This window comes from Vanacampus margaritifer, chromosome 2 (assembly GCF_051991255.1).
Source record: "Vanacampus margaritifer isolate UIUO_Vmar chromosome 2, RoL_Vmar_1.0, whole genome shotgun sequence".
NCBI lineage: Eukaryota > Metazoa > Chordata > Actinopteri > Syngnathiformes > Syngnathidae > Vanacampus > Vanacampus margaritifer.
The window spans coordinates 1,214,279-1,232,500 of NC_135433.1; the positions used below are offsets into that span (position 1 = coordinate 1,214,279).

At 41.0% G+C, this 18,222-nt stretch overlaps 1 protein-coding gene across 1 annotated transcript in view; it reads left to right on the forward strand.

Annotated features, from left to right (window-relative positions):
- Positions 1-283: 283 nt before the first annotated feature.
- ranbp9 (RAN binding protein 9) overlaps positions 284-18,222 on the forward strand; it is an 18,566-nt gene continuing 627 nt past the window's right edge. Inside the window, exons 1-14 of the mRNA XM_077556392.1 lie at positions 284-925; positions 3,741-3,852; positions 7,022-7,074; positions 8,613-8,780; positions 8,857-8,879; positions 9,611-9,795; positions 12,315-12,427; positions 12,749-12,857; positions 14,068-14,222; positions 14,567-14,699; positions 14,774-14,892; positions 14,956-15,107; positions 17,548-17,659; positions 17,751-18,222. The exon at positions 17,751-18,222 is cut by the window's right edge and continues 627 nt beyond it. Of these exons, the coding sequence (XP_077412518.1) occupies positions 706-925; positions 3,741-3,852; positions 7,022-7,074; positions 8,613-8,780; positions 8,857-8,879; positions 9,611-9,795; positions 12,315-12,427; positions 12,749-12,857; positions 14,068-14,222; positions 14,567-14,699; positions 14,774-14,892; positions 14,956-15,107; positions 17,548-17,659; positions 17,751-17,881 (1,785 nt within the window). The 5' untranslated portion in view covers positions 284-705 and the 3' untranslated portion in view covers positions 17,882-18,222. The remainder of the gene's footprint in view (positions 926-3,740; positions 3,853-7,021; positions 7,075-8,612; positions 8,781-8,856; positions 8,880-9,610; positions 9,796-12,314; positions 12,428-12,748; positions 12,858-14,067; positions 14,223-14,566; positions 14,700-14,773; positions 14,893-14,955; positions 15,108-17,547; positions 17,660-17,750) is intronic.

Here is an 18,222-nt window from a genome sequence, read left to right on the forward strand (position 1 = left end):
AGGTCTTTTTGCTGTGCATGTTTTCTAGATTTCTACCCAGTTGTTGAGGGGGAAAATAAATATATATATAAATGGGGTTTTTATATATATAAATATAAATGTCGGGTTTTTATGTCGTCATAAGGAAGAACATGACGATAAGTGACGACTCAGATGATGACGAGGGAGTTAGTTTGTGTGTGTGTTTTGACTCCTGTGTTTACCTCGCTTGCCAACCCCGGAAGTGAGCGGAGTGTCCGTCAACCAATCACGAGCGAGACTCACGCTCCGTCGGCCAATCACAAGCGCGGATCGTGCTCCGACAACAAACAAAAGATCTGTGCTGCGCGAGCTCATTATTTGAGAGTTTTCTGCTCGCCTACCTCGACGGAGCCTTCGGCTATTTTGCTCTTTCGTGACCGCTTTTCGCCTCCCCACCAGCGTGACAGGCCAGTCCAAGACAGACGACACCGTGTTCCCGTCTCGTCTGTCTTCGGGTCGGCCCATGTCCGCCTGAGCTCTTCGCAGCGGTCGCTTTGCGGATTCGGCGAAGGCGGCCGAGCTAAGCGCGCTAGCCGCTCGGCTAAAGAGCAGCCGCGGCTGCTTGTGGGCCACTTTAGCCCGTTAGCGCGCTTTTAGCCCGCTTTTAGCTTCCTTGGCCGCGTCCGCCTCCACTTGACACTGACGGACACCGGCGGCTTGGGTTTGTCGAGCGCGGCAGCGAGCATGTCGGGGCAGCCGCCGACCGGCTGCGGCTTCCTCATGTCGGTGGTCGTCCACGGAGACTCGACGCTCAACGAGCAGGAGAAGGAGCTCAGCCAGCGCCTGCGACGTCTCTACCCCGCCGTCAACGAGAGCGAGACGCCGCTGCCTCGCTCCTGGAGCCCCAAGGACAAGTTCAGCTACATCGGGCTGTCGCAGAACAACCTCCGCGTGCACTATAAAGGTAACGACACGCTCGCGGACGACGTGTGTCCGGGGGGCGGGCGGGCGGACAGGCTGCCTGGACGGACCGCTGGCTGGCTGGCGGCTGGCTGACGGGAGCCCTGCTCGGGATGATGAAAGGCAGATGGCCGTCCAGGCGAGGAGGCTAAAAACAAAGTGGCTAGGCTAGTTTAGCTCGAGAGGACATCTTGCTGATCTCTTTTCACTGACACCCGCTAGCTGCTTAGCTCGGAATCCGCAGGAAAAAAAACAAAACTACAAACACTCCAATCAGCAGTTGAACATCGGGAGGAAATAATCCAACTAACCGTCAATCTTTCTGTGAGACGTTTTTTTCCTTCTTCTTCCCCTTGTTTGGCTAATTGTGTAGCACCAGCGGCTAACTGTGGCAGGAAATGCAGTCAAAATGTCCCCAAAAAGAACACAGAAACGTTTTCGAGAAGCTTCTTGAAGAAAGGAAGGTCAAACATACGTGTTGATGTCAGTGTGTCGTTTAATCGGGCCTTTTGTCACATCTGTTATGCAGATCTAACCATTGACACTGTAAATCTCTTTAAAAAAAAAAAAATCTAATTTACATATCTTTGTATCTCGACTTTGTCCCTCCATAGAGCCTTCGATATGTCACAATTGGGGCCCACCGATGATGGCCCAAAAACATCGGCCAAATTGCCAATGGTTGCCGATTGTTTTTACATTTATGTATTGTATCGTTTACAGCAGTTCTACACAAGTGACAATGGTTTCATTATTACACAATATACAATTAGATAACCTTGTATCTTTAATTGTATACATTAGCCATTCACCCATTATCTGAACCTGTTATATATATGTAAAATTAATCAGTATTTTTTGTCTGCCAAAAATCCATTAGAAGTAGAACTGGTGCATCATTTTAAACTTTTCATGGTGAAAACTAATGGGCATCGCATTCTAAACAAACAACATTCACAGGCATATGTTTTTCTGTGCTCCCACAAATGATCGTTTTGATAGTCGACTAATCACCAACAATAGTCGCCATTAGTCAACTCATCAGATCGTAAGTAAATTGCGGCATATCGCACCAGCAAGCAGCCGCTCGCTCTTATAACCATCATTAGTAGGGATGGGTGAGAGTACCGATACCGGGTATCGTTGTCAGGCCGATACCTAGCCTTATTTCAAGGTATCAGTACTGGCGGCAGCCCTCTCGTGACTGATTTATGGTCAGGAACTAGAAATTTGACATGAGTAGAAAAAAATGCTACATTTGGGATCTTTTTCGGTCTTTCTTTAAAATCCTCTGTCATTGTATTTTGAAGTACATTTTACATAGCAAAAGTGGTGTCAGACAGTACTCGTACTAGTATCGGTCTGAAAAGATGTGTATTGAACATCCCTAATCATTAGTTTGCAGCTTGAATTCTTTAAGGTGTGCACTAATCAATAATCAAGACAATTAAGAGGATAAACATTCCACTTGCTTGTAGCAGCAGCATTTTCTGAATTTTTCTTATATGCTAAAGAAAAGTACAAAACTATTTTTTATTTAGTTTTTTTTGATGTCATCTTTATCCAAAACGTTTTGTTTTGCTTCACTAGCATGCATAATTCAAAAGTGCTGTAATAAATTGATCTATCAATCTAATCTGATCTGTTCTAATCTAATCCTTAAAGATTAGGAAGGACATGTTTAATTAAAAAAAAAAAAAGTGCTATAAGGGCCATTTCCCCGTCATGTGTGTGACATTCTCACAACAATTCTGTTGTTCTTCAAGCTAGGGCAATAAATGAGATCTTACAAAATGTATATTATATCATATATTTTGTCTTAGTTTAGCTCTGTCATCATATAGTAGTTAGTAGGAGTGTTAGAAAAAATCGATTCGGCAATTTAACGCGATATTACAGCGCGCAATTCTCGAATCGATTCGATATGCTGCCGAATCGATTTTTAAACATCATTTTTTTTATGGGAATATTCAACAAAATGTCTTACTTTGGGTTAGGATTCACACATTAAGCAAGGAAGAATGTTAAATTAATGGAACATTAAGCCTTCATATTTTATTTCAGTGCTGTTCAAACATGAACCAGACTGCAGCCTGTTTGTTAAATGCAGTGGCTCCGTTAGAAGCCGGAATTTTCTGATAAATACATTTTCATACAAATCTTACAATGTACAAGTTTACTGATTAGTATTTTCTAAATTTGAGTTTAAAAAAATCGCAATAATCAATTTATAGATTCGTATCGGGATTAATCGGTATCCAATCGTGACCTATGAATCGTGATACGAATTGAATCGCCGGGTACGAGGCAATTCACAACCCTAGTAGTTAGTTTATTTTTTTCGCTTCACTTTTCAGAGATACTGAGACAAATATGCTGCATCACGTGTGTGACGTCATCTGTAAATCACACACACGCGACAGGACCCGGATTAGCACTACTGCGCATGTAAAATTGCATGGTTTCAAACAGGGAGGGAGGGAGAAAACAAACAAAAACATCAACGACTTGTCGACTAATACATTCTTTGTCACCGATTTTGATCGTCGACATGGTCGTGACTAATCTTGGCAGTCTTGGGAACAGAATATTTAGCCAACTGGAACTTAGTTGGGGACTTACTCTGCCACTTCAAATGACTACTTTAAAATGACTCAAATTCATCAAATTACTGCAAATGAAATTCGTAAAAAAAAAAAAACGTCCCTCAGAAATGGAGTGACCGATGATCTGCATGATAGCAACGGGGAAAATACATAAAGATCTGCCTTTGAAATGTGCGTGTTGTCTCACGGTTTGTATGCGTTTCCTTCCGCAAGGGCACGGCAAGACCCCAAAAGACGCGGCGTCTGTGAGGGCCACGCATCCCATCCCGGCGGCGTGCGGCGTCTACTACTTTGAGGTCAAGATCATCAGCAAAGGCCGAGACGGGTAAGACGAAACGGAAGACGACGCGCGCTTTGTTGTCTCAACGCCGCGCTCGTGACGTTACACGCTAGCGTACAAAGACGACAAATGGAACGCGCTATTGGAATGTTGTGCTTATTAGCTTTGCAAAATTGCATGTAGACGGGCTGACAGGGGTTCTCATTTTGAGCACCTTCATTTTGACAATCCGAATGTGAAATAATTCCCAAAAAATGTACTGTATTGTATTGTAACTCTCAAAATCAAATCAAAATTCGAACTAAAATCTGATCATACAAATCTAGCTGTTTTGCCCATCTCAGGCAACTTCATTTTTTTTAAATGTCTTTATTTTGTTGTACTGAAGCTTCTTATTGGAGTAACATTAGTACAACATCAATCCCCCCCCCCCCCTTTTTTTTTAAATCACTATACGGATATGAAGTAGCCAATAAACATCATGGTTAATAAACAGTGATAAGTGAAAAAATGCTTTTGTAATACACTTGAATGCAAAATTAAAACGATGAATCGATTGAATAATTGATGGATGAATCAATTCTAAAAATACTACATAGTGACAGCACTAGATTGATTTGATAATCAATTGGTTGTCGATTATTCATTGCTCCTCTCATATACATGAAATACCATGATTAGCTTTTAGCATAAAACATTTTTTTAGTGTAAAATTAGCAAATATGTTAGAGCTGCACACAACCTTTATTTAAAAAAAAACTATTAATCTGTTGATTATTTTTGTCGATGTCATTGACTGGGCAGAAATATAAATTCTGATGCACTTACTGGTTATATCCATAGTCCAAATGTTGTTTTTTTCGATTCAACGCAAAGATAATTTGTCTGCTTTCAAGGAGGACTACAGAAATCTGAGAATACTCTTAAAAGGATGAAATTCTGAGGATTTGTACCATTTTAAGTTGAAAGTATCTAAACTATTCTGTTCATGGAAAACACCATTTTTGAAGCATTTTTTATCCATGTTAAAATGCCAAATTGGTGTCATTCTGCTCTCCAAGCTCCAGCCAATCCTAACCCGAGAAAACAAGCGGGTACCCAATCGGTGACGCCATCAGTTGAGGACCCGCCCCCGCATCGCCTTTGCGGACTAAGCACACGCCCCCTTTCTTTGAGACCTCCATGCTCGGAGGATAGTGAGCAACTTTATCAGTAAACATTCTGTCCAAGTTAATTCATAAATTCATATCCCACTTTGATGAAAAATACATTTTTCCTTCACGTTTGAAATGCCAAAGTGCGCTGACAATTGACCGTCTTCAATTCCCGGAAAGGTTCCACACGTGCTGCGACTGACGCTGGTGTAAACTACAAGTACAAATTTTGCGCCAATGAAAGTATAATATCGAATGGGGTAAGAAAGCAGAAGGTCCCCCGGTTCCTGTCCCACGCCCAGCTTATTACGATTTCTTGCCGTCGTGAGAGGCAAAAAAGCTGTTTTGTTTCAAAAGTTTATTGAAGAATTGAACATCCATCCAATGTCCACATTTAAAGGAGATGCGTTTGTAGGGCAGCGGTTGGCTGCTCTCACCGCGGCAGCCACACGGGGAGAGGCGGGGTTTTACTGAACCGGGCGGGCGTCTTCTTTACTTCTGGGTTAGTAAAATAGCCAGTAAAATCATATATATATATATACGATAATACGATACGATATACTTTTATTTTCCCCGTAGGGAACTTTTTCCTGGACTCCTTCCAGCTGCAGTTTACAGTAAGGAAAAAAACAACAGAATAGAAAGAGATAATTAAAATAAATATATAAAAAATAAATAATACACACACACTCATATATATATATATATATATATATATATATATATATATATATATATATATATATATATATATATATATATATATATATATATATATATATATATATATATATATATTGCACCACTTAGTTAATGCCGGTTATTAAGCAGTTTGATGGATGTCGGCAGGAATGAGTTCTTGTAGCGGTTCAGCCTGGTTCTGGGGGCCCTGAATCTCCTGCCGGAAGGCAGTAGCTGGAACTCATGATGCAGAATGTGAGTCGGGTCAGTAACAATTTTCTGTGCCAGTCTGGTGACGGACCGCTCATAAAGCATCTGTAGGGAAGGATGATTCCCGACCCCCATGATCTTCATGGCAGTCCGCACCAGACCGGCAATCTGTGACCTCGACTGCACAGTCGGGTTGCCGTACCAGGCCGCAATGCCGTATCTGATGATACTTTCCAATGCAGCCCGGTAGAACAACAGCATGATCCTCTGCTCCACTCCATAGACCCAAATGCCTATAGTTAACAGTGGAAGGGCTTAAAATAGCGTGATACGGACCTTTTAATTTATTGATTTAGAGCTGTCAAAATGTAACCGATTAATCGACAAGTAATCAATTTTTATTTGAGCAATCGAGTAATCGTTTGGAGCCATTTTTTGTATTTTATCTAAAATTGTCCAAATCCTCTGATTTCAGCATATCAACAGTAATTGTTCATGAAAAAGACTTTATCTGACTTTATATAGAATTATCTTCTGTTGAATCCAAATAAGACTTTTCCAAACATCTTGCATTGCAAAACAATGACCAAACTGGTAACATAGTCATATATTAATCCCCCCCCCCTTTTTTTAATCACTGTACGGATATGAAGTACCAAATAAACACCAATCACTGGTAATAAACAGTAATCCAGGAAAAAATGCTTTTGTAGTACACATTAATGCAAAATTAAAATGAAAAAAAAAAAGAGTGAATTTACAGCAGATCTGAATGATGCAACTGAGGACCGTGGCACCTGTGGAGTGTTCCAAAATATTCTTCTTTTTTTTTTTTTTTTGGGAAAATGGTTGGGTCATATAAAAAAAAGTTGGGATCATAATTTACCATACAAAAATGTAACATTTCTAAATGATAGTTTGTTTAAATCCAAATTTTAGAAAGTGACAGGAGGCAAATGCAAATTTTCCAATCTTCAGGGTCATTAAAAATACCACACAATGTATTTATTAGATGTGCAATCAGACACTTTGCCTGATTAAAAAAGAAATGAAAAGAAAAAACGTTCTTACTAGTTGTCCTTTTCAATGGTTTAAAATGTGAACTGTTTTTGTGTGTGTGTGTGTGTGTGTTTGTGTGTTTTTGTGTGTTTTTGTGCGTGCGCTGTCAGGTACATGGGCATCGGCCTCTCTGCTCAGGGAGTCAACATGAACCGTCTGCCTGGTAAGACGACACGACAAACGACCACACCCAAGCGCTTGATTTGTGTCTGTTGGAACGCAACGCTAATGGCGCCGACTGACGCCGCGGCCCGTTAGCTTAGCTTTAGCATGGGGAGCCGCGCGTACAAACAGCCCACGTACTCCCAAGCGCGACAATAAACATCCGCTTGAGCTCCCAGCTGTGGAATTCTGGCACGCAAGTCGTCTTGGTACATCTCTCGTGTGAGTGAGACGTGCGCGACACGCGTGTGCTTACGTAATCGTGGGAAGCCCACACGCGGGAATGTTGTGCTTCCGTGAAATTCCTAACCTACTTTGAAACATCACTAACTGGTTCTGCTCAGTGCAGTGTGAAACGGTGAACTCATCATTCCAGTCGCATAAAGATGAACAGCAATTCTACAAATCAAAGCGGCATTTAGGCGTGAGAAGCAACATTTGTTTCCAATGGCCATGTTCAAAAATTCTTTGCAACAAGTGCACATACTGACGTTTGTAAGCATTCGGCGCTTCGTCAGCCTTCAAATTCGTAAAAAGGCCGTTGCTGATATTTGTCAAAATGACAAATATTGGCACCGATAATCAGCCCGGGTGATAATCGGTCTATCCCTACTTCTGATTAATTTGGTGTTTGTGGAATATGAGTTAAGCAGCAAAAAAAAAAAAAGACCTGTTTTATCCCCATCTCAAGGGGCGGCCATTTTGTCAAATGCCGTCACCTGAAAAGTGTATTACAGTTGCTCAGGTAATGACCAATCACGGCTCAGTTTGTGAATGTCACATGACTAAATGCAGAAAACACAGGTGTGTGTTCTTCACAGGATTTTACCATATATTAAAGGGATGCGTTACTCATTGAGCCATTTTCATTTGTTCTTTTCATTATTTTTAATGTACAATTAATACCTTTAAAAAAAAAAAATCCACTTACTGTTGACTGCCAATGACATCACCTGTGCTGAGGAAGTAGGTGAAAAATAATCATGGCTCAGCTGTTTTCCGAGTTTGCTCAGCAAACTGAGCCATGATTGGTCGTTAGAGACTTCCTCAGCGCAGGTGACGTCATCATCGGCAGCAAGTGGAAAATCCCTTTTTAAACGAACAATAGTACAAGACGACCGCAGTCATTCTCTTCCGCGTCTCGCAACTTTTTCAAGTCCAAGCGTGCAATAAATGAGCACATTTCTGTGCTGAGTGTCAGCGTGGGCTGCGGCCAGACATGCTTCCAGGTACGCTAATTTGCTTTTAAAAATTAATTTAAATTTAAATAAAAAATTAGGGGCATCAGGTGATTACAAATTTTAATTGTAATTAATTGCATGACTTTACACTAGTTAACTCATGATTATTATTATTTTTTAAATGTACAATAACATTTTTTTTTCCAGCTTTTCACATTCTTGTTAACAAAAATAAAAAATAAAAAAAGAAGTTAAACTAATAGAAATGGTGCAAATGAATTTATGGCAGTGAATGAGTTTAAATTCAAATTATTTGTAACGAATCCTTTTGTGCTCCGGCCCGACGCGCTTTGACCAGGTTGGGATAAGCACTCTTACGGTTACCACGGCGATGACGGCCACTCCTTCTGCTCGTCCGGCACCGGGCAGCCATACGGGCCCACCTTCACGACGGGCGATGTGATTGGCTGCTGCGTCAACCTCATCAACAACACCTGCTTCTACACAAAGAACGGACACAGCCTCGGTCAGCAGGAAGTTTTTTTGGTTTTGTTTTGTTAAATATGTTGCTTTTCAAGCTGACTCTTTTTATTGCTCTGCAGGGATTGCCTTCACAGATCTTCCAGTAAGTACTCGCCTTCGCTTGCCTCCTCTTCCAAACGCATCAGGAAGCTCATCGTGACTCTGTAAATGTTTACGTATGAGCAGCTGAACTTGGCCATGTTTGAAGACCGTCTGGATAAAGTCACAACAACTATTTTTAAAATGCATCCAGAAAGCAACATTCCACTTACTTTTTTTTCTTCTTTACATTTTTCAAAATATACCTACATACGTATATTTAAAAAAAAAAAAAAACATTCATGTTGTCATTGTAGTTGTGTGTTCAACTTTGGGTGAAAAAAATATATAATAATTTCATCAATTTCTCAAAATGGTTGTAGCGTAACAAAATCTGAAAAAAGTGAAGCGCTTTCTTATTGTTAGGATTATTTTCCTTCTTAATGGACCACTGACACGACGTGTTTACTCTTCAATCCAGACGGCTCTACATGGCAATGTTAGAAGACACTCTGTATTAAGTAACAACAGCTAATTTTGGACACGCTGCTGTATTAGTCCCTGGAGGGAAATAAAGATGTCACAGTATCGATACGTTGCAGTTCTAAATACACGATAATATTATATACATTGTGTAGCATCTAAAGTTTAGTTTTTATTTTTTGTCTTTTTTTCTCACATATCATACACATACCAAATGCATGCATAAAACAAAGTGGCTTGCGTAGTTTCCACACTGTAAAGTGTCCGTTTTATTGAGACGTTTTGTGTTGCTCGCCGCCTTTGCTCCCGCAGCCCAACTTGTACCCGACGGTGGGCCTTCAGACGCCAGGCGAGGTGGTGGATGCCAACTTTGGCCAGTACCCCTTCGCCTTCGACATCGAGGACTACATGCGCGAGTGGAGGACCAAGATCCAAGCGCAGATCGACCGCTTCCCCATCGGCGAGCGCGAGGGCGAGTGGCAGTCCATGATCCAGAAGTAAGGATGGCAAAGCTACAGAGAGACAATTATGTTGTTGTTGTTTTTTAACCCATGACCATTTGAGTTCCCTCCAGTACTTTATTAGCCTGACGTCCCGCCGGCTTTCCTTTCCGTTTATGGAACATTTTTGTCTGTTTTTTGAATTTTTTAAAAACTTTTTTAGTGCAAAACAAACAAAAAAAAAAATTTAAAGGGAAAAATATTAAGATGATTACTTTTTATTAAATTAATTGTTTTGAAGTTACAAAAAAAAAGTGCAAATGTATACAGTTAAACAACTCAAAATTACTATTAATAATCTTTTAATTTGGTTTACGATTATGCCAATTTTGTAATTGTGGAGTGTAATCATTGAAATTGTAATTGAATTTTGATTAAATGAGCAGCCCAAGCCTATATTTCAGAAAAACAGGGAGAAAAAACCCCCAGAAATTCCGCCCCCAAATACAAGGATTTTATTTTTTTGTGAGAAAATATTCAATGTAAGCAATGCTAAAACGTTATAGAAATAAAGTGCTGCATATTCTTTCCCAATTGTGAAAAATCATCATCATGGTCAACGTCAAACAAACAAAAAAACATGAATTATTAAAAACTAGGGTTGTCACTTATGACATTTTTGTTTAAACCAATTGTTGTGATCAGCTTAGCCGATTTTCTTTCCAGCCATATTAATAATGTATCAAACTTGTGGTAACCTTTCACACTCATCAGTAGCCAGGAAGTAGCCCTCAGCTTCAAAAAACTTGGTGACCCCTGAGCCGGATCTTTGGCATTTCTTAATATTTACCATTCAAATATCGGAGCTTGTCTGTTTTTCTGGTAGTTTTAGAGTCAACTCGGACACGTCAAGAAAGTGCTTGAAGCCTCTTTTGAAGTCGTCGTTCTCAATTTCTATCCGACCGACGACTGCTTGTTGCAAAGTGATTTGCCCGCAAGCCAAAGCAAAAAACTTGTCCCAACAGCAGCTCGTGTCTTGGAAAACTGGCAAGTCTGGTCAGTCCAATCGCAAGGCAGCGCTTTACAAGAAACGTATCTTCATGCGGACTCGTCAGAGATGTCCGCGCAGCACTCAAGCACACTTTTGCCGCTTTTGCATCGTGCGAGTGTGCGACGACCGCCTCCTGCCATGCCCTGATGGGATTATCTCTTTGTGCCGCTATGATTACTTGTCCTGCCTGGATTTAATCTGCATTTGTTGGGCCTGCTGTTCTTTAGCCTGGTCGCCGTGCCGGATTAAAAGTAGGAAGTTGGCAAGCTGCCGATGCCGCCTCGCCGTGTTTTTGTCTTCAATTTGAAGTCGGGACTTTAAACACCTTACTTTACTAAAATGCACTTCTTCTTTTTTTTTTTAATAAAAGTATTCTTTAACTTCTGTTCTAGTTGTCCAAAAAATGATGACATTGACTCACATCACTTAAGGAAGAATCTCTGTCTTGCAATGTTTGTCATGCCCAGTTGAAGTTTGTTGTAAAACTGACAACACAATTGACAATTTAACATTTTATATTTACACACTAATTGCTCAACCAACCTAAATCATCTCGTATAATACGAAACACCACAGATGGGCTGATGCAGAGGTCGGATGCCTTTCTTCTCCATTTTAGGCCAAATGAATCGAAATGTTTAGACTTTCTGACACTTTTGGCAATTTTCTGAACATTTTATGGTCAATTTCTGCCTCTCTTTTTCCTTTTCTGGGCATTTTATATCTGACTTTGTTTCTGCCTTTTATTTAATAGCAATTTTCGAACATTTTTGGCAATTATGAGTACATGTTATGGTCATTTGGGGGATTTCTTCTTGCTGTTTTTGTGCATTTTATAGTTTTTCGGGGGGGTTGTATTATTTAATTTTCTGCTTTTCCTCTTCCTTTTTGGACATTTTGTAGTCACTTTTTGGACATTTTTAAGTACTTTTAAGAACTTTTTCATCAACTTTTCATCTTTCTGATGACTTAAAAATTTGGACACTGATATTTTTTGAATATTTAATTATTCATTTTTTTTATCTAAATTAATTCAGATGAATAATTTATCGAAAATATAAGAATGTGTAAAAAAAATATTTTTTTTTAAATAGTTTTTCAGTTAAAAAAATTATTCTCTACAATTTCATGGACATTTAATCTGCTTTTCTTCTATTTTGGGGATATTACAGTCACTTCTTTTAGGTAATTTAGAAAACTTTCATCTTCCTTTTGTCTCTTTTTGACGATTTAAAAATTTGGACACAGATATTTTTTGAATATTTAATTATTCATTTTTTATTATTATATTTTATTTTTTAAGAAAATGTCATCGAAAAATTAAGAAATGTAAAAAAAAAAAAAAAATGCATATATGCAACTGTATATAATTTTTTTTCAGGGAGCCACAGGAGAGCTTGCCTGAAAATTGGAGGTGTAGCTGCGGTTGACCGTAGTTAATTCTTGACTGGAGCTGGCGTGTGACGCTGCGGGCCGGCACTGACAGCCACATCCCTTTTTTCATGATCTCCCGTTTTCTCCGCAGGATGGTGGCGTCCTACCTGGTACACCACAGCTACTGCGCCACCGCCGAAGCCTTCGCCAAGACCACCGACCAGGCCGTGCACGAGGAGCTGGCCTCCATCAAGAACCGACAGAGTGAGTCCGCCCCCCGCTGCGGTGGCAATCCCTCACGCATCTCGAGTTCAAAACTGCCAACTCATTCACCGGCTCCCACGGCACTCACCAGACTAGGCCCCGCCTTTTAAAGCCGCACACATTCAAAGTCACAGACTACTCTATAAAACGTGAGGATGGAGACCTCAAGTGGCCAAAAAAAGATACTTTCACATTTTGCAATAGGTATTGTTGTCTCATAATGCAAAATCCGTTTTACGCAGTTACGCCATTAATGGATTCCAAAAATCTTAGCTGGCCGCAGCCCTTCCTACTCAGTCTAAAGTTGTGGGTGGTTTGCAGAGATCCAGAAGCTGGTGCTGTCCGGCAGGATGGGCGAGGCCATTGAGACCACCCAGCAGCTCTACCCAAACCTCCTGGAGAGGAACCCGGACCTGCTCTTCATGCTCAAGTACTGCACATCGACACGCTTACGATGCGCTGCGTATGCGACCGCCGGCATTTGCGCCACTCAAGTTGCCGTCATAGAATGCGACAGTAGGGCTGTGCAATTAATCCAAATTAAATTACAATTTCAATTCTTACACTCCACAATTACAAAATCTGCATAATTTAAAAAAAAAAGATGAATACTAATTTTTGAGATTTTTAAATTCATACATTTGCACCTTTTTTACATGTTAACCCTCTCAGGCTCAAATCAAACTTTATTAACAGGAAAGATCTGGTATTTGGGGCAAATTATCATATATAATAATTTTTTTTGCGAAACCTTCATATACAATGCATTGTGGGATGTTGCAGATTTGTAACATTGGCCCAGTGTGCTAAAAACGCTGAAGACTGAATATGGTATGAACACTAACTATATTTGCATACATTGTTATACAAATTGGCATATACTCTATCTCGATATTCTCCCGAGTCATCGTATGCGTTATTGGCTTCAAAATAAAGGAGACTGTTAGTGACGCTTCCATGAAATTGATGCCTAGAAAATCCTTTTCAGTGAAGCCAAGAAGGCAGACATTTTGAAAGTCAGAGAGCTCGCCATCTAGTGGGCTACGGGGAAACTGTTTGTTGCTAATGCACAACGAAGGTCTGCAGAGGTACTTTTGAGTAAAAAATAAATAAATATAAATGTGGATTAATTGGGGGAAAAGCAATTAGTTGTTTCAAATAAAAATAAAAGTTAATTATAGTGTTTCAAAGAATTTCATTTTTCTTAATATTTTTTATTTGTTTTTTACGGTTAAAATGTTTTTTGTTTTGTACCCCCCCCCAAAAAAATACATGATCGTCCTACTGCAAAGTGCAAATGCTGCACTCCAACTTCAAGTTTTTGCCAACTTAAATAGATGAATATTATCATAAATATATATTAATTATAAATTCAGTTTGGTCCAAAATGAACTTGCATAATTATAGTGTTTCTATTTTTTTTTTAAAATAGGTCTTAATATTGGTAAATGCTTAAACATTTTCTTGTTTTGTACCGAAAAATCGTGTTTTCAATTATTGCCAAAATAATCATGATTATTATGTTTTCCCGTAATCAAGCAGCCCTAGGTGGCAGTATGCTTAGCACGTTTTCATTTCATTAAAAAGTGTTACACCGACGATTTCACCATCCCGTGCCTTGTGTCTTGCCGCGTGTTCAGGGTGCGACAGTTCATCGAGATGGTGAACGGGACGGACAGCGAGGTGCGCTGTCTGGGGGGTCGCAGCCCCAAATCTCAGGACAGTTACCCCGGCTCCCCCCGGCCCTTTGCCAGCCCCGCCCACAAAGCCGGCAGCTCGCAGTCATGCCTTACAGGTACCTTCGCCCCGCCCGCCGGCTTCCTTACTTTGACAGGATGGGACCGTTTTGGAGTGAGGAGGGCGGTGCAAAATCCCAAAGTCAAGATAGTGAAAATGTGAAGATGCGATGTTTCTACATGAAATTTGCAGAAATACGTTTCACCAGAAAGCTTTGCCTTTTGCACTTTGTGTGTGTGGGGGGAATGATAGCAAAAAATACAGAAAGACCCTAAAAAGTACATCATCTCTTGTGACGATGGTGTGCCTAATGATTTGTCCTATGAGCGCACGTTGGAAAGAAGTGATTTGATTGGTCTATTGAGAAGGCGTTTTAAAAAGGGCGCCTCCCTGTGGTTGCAGGTGTGGACAGCAACTGCTGTAACGGCGTGACATCCAATAAGAGCCATGGCTCTGCCCCTCACAGTCATAAGCCTTGCCCACTGGGGTCCGACGTCAGCTTGAACGGGACCCGCAGCCAGACGACCGCAACCAGGTGGGCAACGCTTAACGTTCACTTTGTGTGTGTTTGTGACTTCCTGATGCGTTGCTTGTGCGTGCACGCATCAGCGACGTGGACATGGAGGTGGAGCACTTCACCAACGGCGTGACGGAGTCGTCCTCCAACGGCTTCCTGAACGGTTCCTCCAAACACGTCAACGAGCCGGACGACTGCGACGCCGACATGGGTACGTGCGTACGTTTTTGTGTGCGTGCGCGTACGTGCGTGTAACATCTGCGTCCGCGCGCAGAGGTGGAGTCCGCTCAGGCCAAGCGTCAGCTGTGCGGCGGCAGCCAGGCGGCCATCGAGAGGATGATCCACTTCGGACGAGAGCTGCAGAGCATGAGCGAGCATCTCCGGAGAGAGTGCGGGAAGAACTCCGCCAACAAGAAGATGCTCAAGGTGGGAGGACATGAAGGACCACAACTGACAAAATGATAAATAAACAAATACAAGTTAAAAAATAAACGGATTAAAAAAAATTAAATACAAAATAATTCATATAAATGGAAACAAGGTTATTTTAGTTAACAGAACTAGCGATAAAACTCAAGCTAAAATTCCAAAAACAATTTCGTTACCGAAATAAAAAACAAAAATGCTTTAATAAAAAACTGAAACTACATTTTATGTTAACAAAACTAACTATAGCGAAAACAACCTTCCTTTTAGTCTTTGGGGATGATTTTAAATGTGATTTTAAGTAGATATTAGGGGTAGCAATCTTTGAATCTCTCACGATTCGATTCCGATTTTTGGGCCTGCGATTCGATTCAGAATCGATTTTTGATTAAGGGCGAATTTTGGTTCAAAATGATGTGATTAACATTGATTTTTGCTTCAGTTTATAGATGTGCAAGGAATTGTAATGATCTACTCCAGTCTGACTCGCTAACGCTAATTAGAGCTCTACTCGCGGCACTTTTATCACTCAAAAGAACGGCTCCACGCTGCAAAAAAAACAACTTTTATTGGAATAACTTGATCGTGACTTTTTCCTTCTACTCTCTAATGTGGCTACAACTTAACAGTGTATCAGAACGCGTAGAACCACACTGCCCCTAAGTGGCCAAATCGGGTACAACATGAACAGCGCTCCCAATAACGGCACACACCCACAAACAAAGGGAAGACAGTGTAAAATAATTTAAATAAAGTCGATTTGGGGACATTTAAAAATTAATTCTGAATCGTACTAAATAGGAATTGCGATTCTTATGAGAATCTATTATTATTATTATTATTATTTAGCACACCCCTAGTTGATATGTTTTGATATTAAACCGGAATACGGACGTTTGAAAGTGTTTCACGTTGATTGGTTCGCGTGAGGAAATTCATTTTTCACTCGACTACTGGAAGAAGACAACAGCTTTACATGCACGTGGCAAATGACAGGGTGGCGGATTTGAATTGCTCAGCGGTTCCGGCCTGCTGTTTAGGGCGGCTATGGCTGCCGGAATCAGGCTTTTCCCAAAGCGGGCCCTCCTGAACCTGCGCCCCCCCCAGGGAAGAGTGGTAATGTGTTGATATAGTGGGGGGGGGCGCTATCCTGGCCTATTGTGTTTGCTACTCGCATGATGAAGCCGTTGTCGATGTCTGGGAGGTTGCGGGTGCGGCTCAACCAAAGATTTGGGCTGCTGTGTTAGTGATGCGTGTCGGTTTGGTGCGGTTTCTTACGGAAGAAACGTGTGCTGCAGTGCGTGCAAGGAGGATGGCTTGAACAATGCTTTGGTAAAGTCATGGCAGGAAGTGGGGTGCGACGTCGAGTCCTTTGAGCTTACAAAATGGCTGCCAGTCTTTGTTGACTTCTTTTTTTGAACGTCATCTAGCAGCAGCCAATCGAAAAGCACCTTCAGATGACGTCGCAATTTTCCATGCTTGACTTTTGGCTCCATTTAACTGAGAGCCGAATGCAACATTCTGTAAGAAATGGAATACTTTTCTCATTTTACCACGGTGTTGTTTAAATATTGCGCACAAGTAATACAGCTCTTTTTTTTTTTAAGAAACTAAAACGACGCATTTTTAAAAACAAACAGAACCACCCTGAAAACTAATTGGACACGGTTGACCTGTGCCAGGCCATCTGTTATTTGTACACATCATAAATAGGGCTGGCTATCGATTGTAATTTCCTTAATCAATTTGATTTCAGTTCGATTCGATTTACATTTTTCAATTCAATCTGAAATCGATTAATTGTGGAACATCAATTCCTTTTAAATGTCAAGGACATGATAAAGTCAATTTTGTGGACAACGGACGCAGTAACTGGTCGAATGATTTCATTTATTAATGAAAGTAGCGTTTTATAATCACTTAAGTGCAGGTCACAAACATTGACATCATCAGCAAGGATGAGGTGAAAACATTTTCATAATTCTAATTTCATAATTGTAAATACAAACATAAAGTAAAGTGCAATAAATCAGATATTTCATGAATTTAAGAAAATACTTTTAAATTTATGTGAACAGTAACTTTCAAGAAAACAGTAAGATGCAAAAAAAATCGGCCTTTAAAATTCTGTTTTCTTCAGAATTTATCTGAAGAAATTAGATTAAAATTATCGATTTATGGTTTTATAAACCGATATTGGGCTTGAAAAGGACAATCGATTCCATATTGATTATTTATTAATTTTTTTACACTGTAGCAACCGTAATGGTGGTCCACGGGAGCCGCGCAACATTCCAATCTGGACGTTTTTCAGGGTGCGAAAAATGAACCGAAATATTTGATGGATGGATTCTTGCCTGTGCCTTTTGCCTGCCTTCGTCTTTCATCCGCAAGACGTCCAAAAATGTGTTGTGTTGTGTGTGTGCGCGCGGCGCCGCAGGACGCCTTCAGCCTGTTGGCCTACTCGGACCCCTGGAGCAGCCCGGTGGGCTACCAGCTGGACGCCATCCAGAGGGAGCCCGTGTGCTCCACCCTCAACAGTGCAATACTCGGTAAGAGGGCGTCGCCGAGGCCAATTCCTCCGGGGGCGGGGCCTGCCTTTGATTGACATCTGCCGCTTGTGTCTTCTCGTTGCCTCCCCAGAGACGCACAACCTGCCCAAGCAGCCCCCCCTGGCCCAAGCGGTGGGCCAGGCCGCCCAGTGCCTCGCCATCATGGCGCGAACGGGCAGCGGCTCCTGCGCCTTCGCCTCCGTGGACAATTACCTGCACTAGCCACACACACACACACACACACACACACACACACACACACACACGGCAGTAGTGAACAAAAGTTTTAGTACTCCGTCAGGTTTACTTATTCGCCAGTTATGGAAGAGAAAAACATGTTTCCAAATTACTTTTTAGTAAAAGGCATACCGGACTCATTGAGCCAATTTTATCAGTAGGAAGATATTTTAATGTGATAACTTTAATTTTCATGAACAATGAATAACTTAAAAAAACAAATGTTGCCACTTGCTGTCGACTGAAGATGACATCACGTGTGTTGAGGAAACGGGTAACGACCATCCGAACCCAGAAAACAGGTGAGCTGTGATTGGCCGTTACCT